The sequence below is a fragment of the Neolamprologus brichardi genome, chromosome 3 (assembly GCF_056152115.1).
Source record: "Neolamprologus brichardi isolate AB-2024 chromosome 3, ASM5615211v1, whole genome shotgun sequence".
Taxonomy (NCBI): domain Eukaryota; kingdom Metazoa; phylum Chordata; class Actinopteri; order Cichliformes; family Cichlidae; genus Neolamprologus; species Neolamprologus brichardi.
In genome coordinates, this window is record NC_142106.1 from 44,846,371 (window position 1) to 44,859,522 (window position 13,152).

General features: G+C 38.9%; 1 protein-coding gene across 2 annotated transcripts; it reads left to right on the forward strand.

Moving 5' to 3' along the window:
- Positions 1-11,211: 11,211 nt before the first annotated feature.
- On the forward strand, positions 11,212-12,571 carry LOC102790316 (uncharacterized). Of its 2 annotated transcripts, XM_006802627.2 has the most exons (5): positions 11,212-11,254; positions 11,418-11,762; positions 11,874-11,984; positions 12,064-12,098; positions 12,419-12,571. In XM_006802627.2, the coding sequence occupies exons 1-5, from the start codon at positions 11,212-11,214 to the stop codon at positions 12,569-12,571; spliced, it is 687 nt and encodes a 228-aa protein (XP_006802690.2). The 2 variants fall into 2 exon arrangements, with proteins under 2 accessions (XP_006802690.2, XP_087695540.1); XM_087839414.1 differs by lacking the exon at positions 11,212-11,254 and having other exon boundaries at positions 11,339-11,762.
- Positions 12,572-13,152: the final 581 nt, after the last annotated feature.

Consider the following 13,152-nt stretch of genomic DNA (forward strand, 5'->3'; position numbering starts at 1 on the left):
GTGTCTAAACTAAAGCATCTGGTCCAGCTCGATACCATCAAGCTATACCTAATCAAACGGCCTTGAATGAGTAGTAAACTCATTTTCTTCTCGAACGATTACCTCCTTTACCAAACTAATGTACAGTTTTTATCTTTTTTATTTCTTTGTTTTTTGCTTCGGAGAAAAAACAACAACAAAAAAAGGAAAATTGTGAAGTGGTGAAAACACTGGTTACTCATAATACCAGACAGGAAAGGTGCACCTCACGACCCCTGGCTCATTTTTGTACTTGTGGCGCGTAACGTGGGAGTGATTTTAGAGCTGCTGTGTGGGCAACTTATCTTGTCTGAGCAACAGGGTAAAAATAGGAACCTTCTTCTATACTGAACCTTCCTTAGTGAATCTCCGTGATTTCATATCAACAGTGATGAGCTTTACTATAAGAACTGCTGTGCTGGTCTGCAGCCTCGGTGAGTAACAGACCTTATTTTATCTCAAAAAGTCTGTGGTAAAGGTGTGTTTAACTTAATAGCCAGTAATAAACCTGAATTTCAAAGCTACCAAAACCTTTGAGACTATTCGTTTCTGTTTTGGTTTTAACTGGATCAAAAATACATTTCTTTGCCATTTGTTTCAGGCTGGATCTCCCGCTCAGAGTCCTCGATTGTGGAAGTCCAGCCTGGAGAAAATGCCACGCTGCTGTGCTCCAAACTTTCAAGTTTTCCTACTCACACAGTCTGGTTCAGACTAGTGAACAGAACCCAGCCTTGTTGCATTAGCATTTACAATTCTATTGAGCCACCATCATTCTGCAACGGAGTTGATCAGGAAAAATTTGAAGTGACATCCAACTTTTCAATGATCTTCCTCAAAATCAAACATGTGGATTTGTCTGACGCTGGGTTTTATTTTTGTGGATATTACACAAACGGACTCCCAGTGATTGTTAATTCAACTGATCTGCAGGTTCAAGGTAAGAATTGTGAGATAAGAAATAACAAAGAGAATGAGATACGCAGCTTATTTCACCACAGTCAGATTGAAATGTGGTAATGTAAGGAGTTTGGATCACATTTGAAGAATTTTGTCAATCTTTGCAACAAAACATATCATTCATGACATCAAGTGCAGGCACGTTTCTTCTAGAGGAAGCTGGTGAAACAACAAACCTGACAACCCTGATCCTGAGTGCTGTGACTGTCGTTCTCACTAAGGTCATTATTTGCCTTGTTGTCAAAATGAGGCTTCAGACAGGTACTGCTCGAGGAATTGTTAATATTTATTCCATTTTCTTTCTTCTTTAAAAATTTAAAAAATCAACAGCACATCAAAAGCGGCATAAGTTCAATTAAAAAGACAAATAACTAATTTGTCTGTGCCAAAATACCTGATCAACCAGATAATCTGTTTGTAATATTCAATATTGAATATAATATTCAGTGGAAGATATATTGTACTGTTTTAGTTGTACTGATTGTTGTGAAAAAAAATCTGTCTCTTCCTTTCAGAATCCGAATCGAGTCCCGAGTATTGATTGTCATCGAGCAAAACAGAAACTAAGTCTTATTTAAACTGAAATGATTAAGACAACTTTGAAGCACCAGATGTTTTTTGCCCCACAATTCCCAACTTTAACTGTGTTCACAGATGTTAGATGTTACATAAACATTTTATTTATAGTGTGCGATCTCTGGAATTCCTTGGATTCACTGCTCCATCAGACCTCTGTCCTCATGGTATACATCACGTAAGTTGAAGTTCTCTGAACTGCTTTCACTTCCAGACTTTAAAAGATGTACAAATGAGCTTGTGAAATAATTACTGGGAACTTCTTCCTGTTTATGATATGACTGTGTAAACATTAGATAATCTTAGCTATTTCATTGTTTCTTTTTTCAATATGTTTGTCTGAAACAGGTCTATTGTAAATGAGACACAAAGTCTCAGTTGAACTACCTGTATAAATAATAAATAATAAATAATGACTTCTGAAAGTGTTTCTGAGCCACTACGGTGATTTCCATGACACAATCATGCCCCGAGGGTCTCAGGATGATGGATATCCAATACTGATTTTTGGACTTGTCCCTTCTGCAATTTTCCATATTCCCTTAATATAATCATAATATTATGTACTGTAGATCAGCGGTCCCCAACCCCTGGGCCTCGGACCGGTACCGGTCCGTGAGTCGTTTGGTACCGGGCCGCAAGAGTTGAGGCTCAGGTGTGAAATGTATAGTTTTCAGGGTTTTTATCGGTTTTCAGCATTATTTTGTTATCGTTTTTATCGTTTACTCGGTTTTCCTTGGTCTTTTCACGTGTGTTATGAATAAATTTTCTTTTTTTCAGTACCGGTACTAGTTTTATTTTGCTGTATTTATCTGCGACACCTTAAAGGCCGGTCCATGAAAATATTGTCGGGCATAAACCGGTCCGTGGCGCAAAAAAGGTTGGGGACCGCTGCTGTAGATAATGAGATAAAAGACAAAAAATGATTCTTAAAGTATTCAATAATTTATAGAAACAGTTATAGTTTTGGGGGGTAGATAGAGAGTGACTGGTGAGACTGTCCATCTTCTGCCTCTCTAAGATGCTCGTTTTGTATCCAGTCATGTCACTGATCTGTTGCCAATTAACATAATTAGCTGTGAAATATTTCTCCATGTTTATTTTGGTGCTACTTATTTTTCCAACCTTTTTTACCTTCTCTCAACTTTTTTGACACGTGCTGCTGTAATCAACTTAAAATGAGCTAATAGTTTTCATGAAACAACAAAATGTCTCAGTTTAAAAATTTTGATGTTTTCTGTGTTTTGCTGCTAATAAAATATGGGCTTATGAAATTGCAAATCATTGTAAGCAGTTTTATTTTCATTTTATATAGAATCACAACTTTTATGGAACTGAGATTTTGTATTTTATACACTTTCCAAAACACACTGAAAACTAGAGACAAGTAACTTTGTTACTGTTAATTGCTTGTAGGTGTTAATATTTTCATCTACAGCTACAGTTAACTACAGCTGTTGAAATGAGACGTACATTACCAAACATTTGCTTAATACAAGGTTGAGATGAAAAATATCATTGGTGAGCTATTTTTCATGTCTTTCTTTATAAATATGTGGACAGTTGCATCAATGGTACATTGATGAGTATCAGTCAGCAATACTGACAACATCATGATCCACTTGCCGGGTGTCAGTTTGCATCTTTATAAAAGTCGTGATGTTATTTTGCTGGTTTTCCCACCCACAGAATTTCCCTTCCACACAGGGGAAAGACTCGCTGACAGTTTCATGCATCATAAAGATTAATCTATTGCATATGTTTTAACACAATATTCTTTCAATGTAGTGCTTTCAGGCTTGTTTAATTACGTCAACTCAGTTATTTAGTGCATGTACTTTATTTACAAAACCTAGACTCCAATGACCTGAAAGCACTGAGCATGCCCAATTCCATAATAAGAAGCAGGAGATCTGTAGCAGGTGGAGAAGTAGAGATGATTTTTATACCAGCAGCAGCTTTTGATCTCACCTGTCTCTATTTGTGTTTATTCTAATTATTTTTTGTCTGCTTTTGTGTTTCAATGCGGGACATGCAAATCATATGAGTAAGCAGTGAGTCAGAAGTCAGAATTAGAGGGGAGTTTGCAGTAGGGCTGAAATGAGTGTTTGACAGGAAGAGGCAACATGGTGTGGTCGAACACAACTGAAGTGAGGAGAATGAGGACTGTAAGAGCAAAAGTCAAACCTGAAAAGGAAGCAGTAAACACCAGCTGAGAATATTCATGTTATTCACTGCACATTCAAAACTGAATATTTTAACTGCTATCATAAAATCTGTAAATCTTACTGCTAATAAAAGTAAATCTATAGAATTATATATATATATATATATATATATATATATATATATATATATATATATTATCTCTCAACATATATGTACTTCATTCGTTTTCTATCTGATTCTGTTTTAGTTCATTTTTTCTAAGGTCGCTTGTAGACAAATTATTTGAGTTTTGTGGCCAATATTTAACATCCACCATTATACCATAATCTATGAGAGAGACTATATATGTATATATATGTATATATGCCCCACTTTAATCTTAGAAATCTGACTTAATCTGGCTTGATAATGGATATATAGAAAATGAATAGTTGATTAAAAAATGTACATGGTGAGTGTGCTCTGAGCACCAGACGACGTAACAATGGAGCTCTTTATAGTCAACAAGGAGCTTCACTGTTAAAAGCTGCTAATTTGTTCAGAGAGTGAGGACTGATTCAGTCAGTTGGAAGAAATCGAAGAGCATTTGTGTTTCTGCTTGCTAACAAAACCTAAATTAGGACACATCTTCACTGTAAGTCAACCTCACATCACTACCCTCTGCTTCTCAGGGTGACACCTACACTCCCTCGAATCAATGTGGTTACTTGTCCACGTGCTGCACACCAAAGCCACACTAGGTGAAGGGTCCACACTAGCATGCACTTGATCCTACTAAGCCTTGCTAACATAATATAATCAAGCATGGTGACAAAACATGTTTAATTTGTGTTTTAGTGTGGGGCCAATAGTCAGCTTCATGCAGAGTTAGCAGTTACAAAATCAACAGACAACCTCAGCGAGTGCTTCACATCAGATTATTATTTCTGGCATAAAGTAGGGCTGAACCTCTGCAAAGACTTGTGTAACAACTAGTGTACATTTTTATTTTAAAAAATGTTTGACATCTAATGGTTAAGACAACAAATGATGGGTAAAATTATGCAGACCGACAGCTTTTTCATGTATGTAAAGTTCTAAAAAAATGATATTATCTAGATTATCTGAAATGCTGTCAAAAAATTATTATATTATTTTGTTTCTAAAGCTGTCAGTTTACTTTAAACTGGTGACACTGTGAGTATGAGGAACTGTACATATAACAAAGCAGCCCGCCTCTTTACAAAGAGATGACTTTTACTGGAGTGCAGTTCAGTTAGCAACATTGCAGTGGTCATACACACGATGCTGGAAGTTAAGTGGATTGCAGTTTTAATCTACACCTTAAGTAAGTAGACCTATCACTTTTTTCCTCATGAAATAATTACTTGTTGTTGAGTATTTCAAGAGAACTGCATCTCTAGATACGTCTTGGACAATAATTCATAGGCATTGTTTGGTTCCTGTGGAATTTGAAGTTTATGAAAACGTGTTGTTTGGTTCAGGTTGGAGCTCTTCCATAGTCACACAGTTTCATGCTGTGGAGTTTCAGGCTGGTGAAGAAGTCACACTGGAGTGTTCCAACTCCTGGTCACATATTCTGGTTCAAAATGATCAACAGACCCAACACGAGCTGCATCTTGTTTATATGCAGTGCTGATATCAATGCTTCTCTCGTTGTTGGTTTTCAAATTGGCAAATATAACATGATGTCCACTGTGCTGTTTGTTAAGATCAAACAGCTGGACTCATTTGACTTAGTGTATTTCTTTGGTGAATTTAACACTAATGCAACATATTTAACGGTTTAAGGTAGAGTTTTTTTAACACATCCCAATAAAATACACATTCATATTTTACTAATTTTTATGATAATTACTTGCCTCAAACCACAGCAGACCAAACGTTATGAGAATATTCTTATTTAATTTACAAGTAAAATTGTAGTGCTACATGTATGTCAATTGTCTCTTTCTTGACAGAAACACACTGAATCATAACTGTAGTTCTGGAATGCAGATGCAACTCAATAAAAGTTTATTTACAGCACAGCAATAAACCACAAATCATTTTCTCTGTAAGACTTTCTTTCATCAATCTTTGTCTTTCTGTCTCAAACAAAACTCTAAGATTTCTGTGCAGAAGAGAAAAAAAGGGTGAATAATTCACGGGGCAAATACTGAGCAAACATTCAAGCAACAAGAACCAGCTTCATGAAAGCAGTTAGTTCAACAATCCAGTATAGACTGAAGAAATTCCTGGAAATAAGATTTTCAATTGGTGAACTTGTTACCTCAAAGTGTGTGGATGTAGAGGGTGGAAACCCAGGAAAGGTCCCGCCCCTGAAACACAAAGGTGAGGTTAACACGCACCACACTCACCAATGAGACAGAAGTAGCACAGGAAGAACAATTTAAAGTAGTTTCCTGTGGTGAGTGAAAGTCAAAAACTCCTGTTCACTCTGCAAAAGGGTTAATGACTAGCCCGTGCTGGGCTGTCAGAAGACTGGTCGTATTCATCCTGCTTCCATAAAAACTATTCTGCCCTCTGAGACTCTAATTACAGACCATTATGTTTCTGAAACTGATCATTTCTGTCATCCTGTGTTTATCTCAGAACCTGTCTCTCAGCCTCTCAGCGGTTTCAATGGTAAACACGTTTGAAGAGCTAACTCGTCAGGCCAGGACTCAGGCCAGTCTATTTACACCTACAGGCCAGTGGACACTCTTTCAATGGTGAGGATGTAACATCCTGGACAGGGAGGAATGCTGGTTTGAGCGCGGAGTCAAGGAGGCCATTTACGTGAAAAGGGCAAAACCATCTCTGAATCGAGGAGGCGGCCTAAGGGTACATTATTCCCCATCTTAAAATGCAGCCATTTCCCAACTCTCTGTGGATGGTGCTCACGGCCATTGATCAGTGGCCATGACAATTTGCATATTAATGATCAAGGAACTGACCTTACAGCCCATTGTTCATTCAGTGGTGCTAGTTTGAGTCATTGTGCAAATGTTGTGTTTATAAGTCTGGGGAAACCTGCAGTCAGCTCAGACAGAAGAAGTCACTTGGATCAGTGATGAAACGTTTCTCCCATTGAAAACAATATGTCCAGATGAATGGAATCAACTTTTATGGATTTACTTACCTGGATGACTGAGCATGCATCAAGACATGTCCCTCAGCCTGTTCCTGCTGGCAGTGTGACTTGGACCCTGCCTTCCACTGGACCCATTGTGGGTGCACCTGGGTGAGTGTGGCTAGGGCCCAGCCAGTCCCTGCTCCTGTTCCTGTTTGCATTCCTGCTTGCAGAGCAGCTTGGGCCACCTTGTACACATTCCAGTTCTTCAGGTGATGGTGGCCAGGGCCCAGCCGGTCCCTGTCCTGGCTCTTAGAGCAGCTAGGGCCCAGTGTGTCCCCGCATCCATACAAGTTCTTCAGGTGGGGGCAGCTGGTGTCCATTGTTGCCTGCTCCTAGGTTGAGGCCAGGCCTGTACCAGTTCCTTGCATGAGGGTGGCCGGTGTCCAGCAGGCTCCTCTACCCACACCGGTTCCCAGGGCAAAGGCAGCTGACACTTAGTCCATTCCTGCACTCGTATCTGTTCCTTGGGTGGGGGTAGCTGGTGCCCAGCTAGCTCCCACGCCTGCGCCTGACCCTGCTCCTAGGGTGAGAGTGGCCAAGACCTGAACCTTTCCCTGCACCCGTACCTGTTTCTCGGGTGGTAATGGATGGGGTTTGGCCAGTTCCTCCAACCATTCCGGTTCCCAGGAATAGACGGCTAAGCCCTCAACGCGAGCTCCAGCCGCAGCATCCAGAGCCTTCTGCAAGCTCTGCACAGCCCCGACCACAGGTTTGTGCACCAAACTTTTGGTTCAGACTCTGGGGCCAGGAGGAAGAAACGCACATGGAAACAAGACAGACTGGGGAGACAAAGGGAGGAGACACAAAGAGGGAGACAAGGAAACAGTTAAGGGAGACGAGACACTGTGGGAGAGGGAGACATGAATGCATATGACGGAAGGAGAAAGATGGAATGAAACACAAGGAGGGAAATGTGAACAGAAAAAGGAAAAGAAATGTGTGTCCAAGACACACAGAAGTGCGAGGAGCGATACAGACACAAACAGAGACTACAAGAGAGGGAGACACAAAGACAAAAGTAACAAAATGGACCCAACAAACAAGAGAACATAAACCAGAAATTACATTACAACACAAATAAATCCCAAAAACCCGCTCTCAAAATGGTCGGTCAAATGACCCAGAACCACGACACATAGTTCTGAATCGCCATCAGCTGACATTCATGTTTTGTTTGTCATGGTTAAAACATAGCTCCAAAATAAAAATGAACTGACTTTGCAGATGTTACCACAACTTTGGTTTGAGCTATGTCTTCAGTGTTGGAAGAATCAAAAGACAAAGTTGCATTATGAATGTGACCCACAAACTCTTGCTGACTGGCAGATTGGGAGGAGATAATTGTAAGTCTGATGTGCTAAATTCAGCATGCCAAATGAAACTGAAACTGGTTGTTGTGACTGTTGTTCTCATCCCCGTTATCACTGCTATGGCTGTAAAACTCTGGAGATTTCAGATAGGTACTTGATGAAGACTACAGTTAGATCTATTTACATTGTACCAAAATGATAAACTAACCCAATAGCACATTCACAGATGGTGTACAGTTATTTTTGGTAAGTGGTATGTCATCCAGATATGGGCCAGGCCTGGCATAGGTGGCACTGTCTATGTGATGGCATGCCATATCTGGCCCGATTGTGGTTTGGTGTATGTGGCCCAGGCCCATAAAAAACAGGTCTAGCCCAGATCTGGCATCAAGCTGACACTTCTGACTGTCTGGTGTCATGGAGGGTGTATGTCAAAAAGATGTGGGCCAGGTCTGGCAATGACCTATTTATGTTCCTATTTTCCTATTTTAATTAGAAGACCCAAATGCCATGTTGCAATACTATACTGCTATGGTAGCCGAAGTTTCAAATGCAAGGGTTTATGCATGAGTGTACACTTTATCCAAAACCTAGTGAGGGTTTACTCATGTTTACTACTGGGTGGCTGTAGCTCAGGAGGAGGTCACCTACTAATCGGAAGGTTAGTGGTTCGATCTCTAGCTCCTCCAGTCTGCATGTCAAGAGTGTGAATGTGTATGAATGTAGTTAGGAAACACTCAGTTTAGAGAAAGTGTGTGATTGGGTGAATGTGGCATGTTGTATTGAGCACTATGAGTAATCCATGAGAGTAGAAAAGCGCTATATAAGTATCAGTTCATTCACTATCTGAATAAAGTTTCGTCATGTTACTTTTGCACTATTATGTTCCAGCACATGTTGTTATTAGATGGCTTGATTAAGGTACACATTAGGCTGACATCTGGGGCCAGAGCTGAAACTGTTCTGGGCCAGCACAGGTCCAGCAGTGTGTCTGCAACTGGCCCGTGGCTGCACACAACTTACACATGGCCCACATACTGCAAAAAATGACGGCCCTTTTGTGGCCCAGATCTACTTTGCCAGAGGTAATCCACACATGGGCCAGTTAGTGAGTCTGAAGGTTTGGGACCTGATTGACGTGAGGCGCTGACGTGAGGACACCTGTGGCCCTGGTTTTCCTGAAACAAGAGGATCTAGCGATGGCTTCCAAGGGTGGCATTCGTTGCTATGGACCAGGGTTGTAGTAGTGCACAAACGTTACAGTTTTGTATATAAGCTAATTCATATAACATTTATGTAACATTCTGTCATTTATGTTAAACAATGAGAATTTTCCAATGCGTCTTATTCCTAATGAAACAATAGTGGTACCAATACTTCCAACTTCTAAAGGCCGCTTATGTAGGGGAGGCTGGTCTGTCATGACTGATGAGATCATCAGTTTGCCAAATCTGAAGACATTTTAATGACAACTGAATCTCTGTGACTTTTACTTTCCAGAGTTAAGACAACAAAACACGCCTTTCAGTTTCATTGTGAAAATGCCTGTTTGGAGACCTGTGATGCAAATCTGTGTTTAAAGCACTCTGGGTCAGCTTCTGTTGTTATATGAAGTAGACTTGACAGTCAGCACAAAAAGGTTAATATTATGTTATTTTATTATGTTGAGACATTTTTCATACTGCATGTTTGAAGTGTATTTTTTTTTTCATTTCCAATAAAATTATTTATTTAACACAATGCAGTGGACTGAATGCATCATCTGAATGTGTGAACATAGTTTATAGGTAATCTGTCTGCTAGAGAAACTGCTATGATGTGTCAAAACACAAACATTAACTAATGCTGAAGAACCGACATGTGTTGTGACTGAAACATCACTTCCATCATTAAATGAGCTACCTGGTTGGATCTCTGCGTCTCTGAAAGGACTTTAAAAGAGAAGCAGCAAAAAAAAAAGCATCAAGAGGAGGAAATAAATCCCTCAGACAGACCCAGACGCCAAATGTTTTATATTGGTCACATCATTCTGAGTGAGCTCTAATCACCGCTATGCAAAGATTAACAATGATAAGCAGTTTCATAATTTTTAGATGAGTGAGTTTAGTACCAACAATCATTCCAAGTTAAAGCTGATTAAATACATTTTTGCCCAAATTTTGTCAGACTGGACAAAAAGGACCTGTTGATTCGAAAAAGTAAACGATGAGTGCACCAGCTGACCTGACAATTGAGGTCTTCACTAAGTTGCTAATTTATTCAGGACTGATTCAGTCGGTTCACTCGAAGAGCATTTGTGTTGCTGCATGCTAAACAAATCTAGATCAGGACACATCTTCGTGGTAAATCAAACTCACGCTGTTATTCACACAAACTCACATCACTACCCTCTGCTGTAGCAGGGTGACACTTGCACAGCCTCATATCAAAGGGTTTACTCCTCCACAGGCTGTACGTTTCAAACCCACACTAGCTAAAGGCTCCACACTGAGATGCACTTGAACCTACTAAGCCTTGCTAACATAATATAATCATGCATGATGAAAAAAGATACTTGATTGTACTATTAATATTTTATTTAGAATGGGGCCAATAGTGCTTGATATTAGGAATTTTTGTCACGTATTATTACTGACACGTCTGATACTGAGCAGAAAAATGTAGAGTTAAACCTTTTCAAAGAGCTGCGTAACCACTAGCGCAAAGTCTTATTTAAAACATCTAATGGTAAAGACAACAAATATCTAATATATCAAAATGATACAGACTGACTGCTTTTGTGGATGTGTTTTAAACTTGAGACTGTAAGACTAAGACTGTATTTTAAAATACGTCATCTATTAAATATATCCTATTAACCAGCATTATCTGAAATGCTGTCAAACAATAAAATACTGATATTCTGTTCTTCCTAAAGCTGTAGGTTTGCACCATTTTCCTAAATCTGGTGGCACCGTCAGGCTGAGGAACGGTACATATAAAAGAGCAGCCCGCCTCTTTATGTAGAGATCACTTTTACTGGAGCACAGTTCAGTTAGCAACATTGCAGTGGTCATACACACAATGCTGAAATTTAAGTGGATTGCAGTTTTACTCTACACCTTCAGTAAGTAGACCTATCACTTTTTTTCCTCGTACGAAAATTACTTTTTGTTGAGTAATCCAAGAGAACTGAATCTTGAGACACTGAATGGACAGTGTAGTTCATAGGTATTGTTTGGTTGTTTGGTTTTGGTGGAGTTTGAAGTTTATTTTGTTGTTTGGTTCAGGTTGGATCTCTTCCATAGTCACACAGTTTTATGCTGTGGAGGTTCAGCCTGGTGAAGAAGTAACACTGGAGTGCTCCAACTTTAGCAGACATCCTGGTCACATATCCTGGTTCAAAATGACCAACAGACCCAACGTGAGCAGAATCTCATCTTTGGTCAGTGCTGAAGGAAATGCTTCTCTCCAAGATGGTTTTCAAGCTGGCAAATTTAACATGACGTCCAACACCTCTGTGCTGTTTCTCAAGATCAAACACCTGGATTCATCTGACTCTGGCTTGTATTTCTGTGGAGAGTACAAAGATGAAAAGACGGTAATTTCAAGTGGAACATATTTAAAGGTGCAAGGTAAGAGTGTATTTATGTTTTCTGTCATTTAAATCTTGTCATTTTGCATGACTTTTTACAGTCACAGGCAGTTTATTACACAAAGTTTTATTTAAATTGTCCATTTTGTAGATGTGTTTGATGGATTAACAAATGTGATGCCTGTGATCCTGAGCAGTTTAATTGTTCTCCTTCTACTGGTCATCATTGGTCTGGCTGTCCAACTCAGGAAATTTCACTCAGGTATTTATATGATTTGATTTCATTTAAATTGCAAATGCAAAAGCAAATTACTGACAGATGGATTGTTCCTGTCATTTAGCTCAAGATGATGGACAGAATCCACAACAGAGTGAGGTAATCTATTTAAGATTTATTCTCACCAAGCAAGATATTAAACTGCCTTGAACCCATTTAGGGTAACAGTTGGAGGCCGTGCCTGACCATACCACGCTTGAATATGCACATTTTAAGGAATTACAGGATGCTAACATCCAAATTAAGTCTCACATATTCATTTTGGCATTGCAGTTTTTCTGTCAAAAGCTCTTTCATTTTAATGATGAAAGTTCAGTAGCTGGACCCCAACACTAAATGGGTTCCCTGTGACCTTCTGGATGTTAAGAGGTTAACAAGTAATGTGCAGGATTAGTGACTTTGAACATTTTCATTTACAGAATGTGGACTCTGATGACATGAACTATGCAGCACTGAATTTCCATCCCAAAGCTAAAGTCAGAAGGCCTGTACCACAGAGTGAGATGGACACAAATGTGGTGTATGCTTCTACGAAACACTTGAAAAACAACAGGAACATCAGCACAGAGTGAAAGCTGTCACACTGATCTCTGTGAGGGATTTGACACATACACACGCATATATTCAGTCCTGTTTTTTGAGTATTAAAATCTGATGAACTGAACGGATGAACATGAATATCTCAAGGATTATAATATATAACATATGATTATATTATATTTTATTATATTATAACTGTATAACACAATAATGATAATATTATTTACACTTTTCAAGCTTTATCTATCAAAAAGTAAGAAAGAGCAACCCAATTTTGGGCCATTTTCACAACTTTCTAGTTGTAACTGTAACTGAGAAAATACCTTTTTTTTAGCACTATCTGAAAATTCAGTTTCTATTTGCATGTATATTATTATAATAATATATAATAATATTAATTTGTATACATTTTTATTCTAAAGTATTATTCTAAGGTAATAAGATAAAAGGTCAAATGAAATATATATTCTTTTTTAAACTAAAAAGATATTTCTACTAATTAAGCAAACAGCAAGCTGAATTTGTAATATCCTAATTTCACACACACGACTTCTCTGAGAAATCAAGCATAACAAGCAGCCACTGTTTCACACACTGTGGCGATCTTCAAACT

Coding starts and splice junctions, on each gene's coding strand:
- LOC102790316 (XM_087839414.1), top strand. CDS start 11,339: ATGGACAGTGTAGTTCATAGGTATTGTTTGGTTGTTTGGTTTTGGTGG. Junction 11,763..11,873: donor AACATATTTAAAGGTGCAAG/GTAAGAGTGTAT, acceptor TCCATTTTGTAG/ATGTGTTTGATGGATTAACA. Junction 12,099..12,418: donor AGAATCCACAACAGAGTGAG/GTAATCTATTTA, acceptor TTTCATTTACAG/AATGTGGACTCTGATGACAT.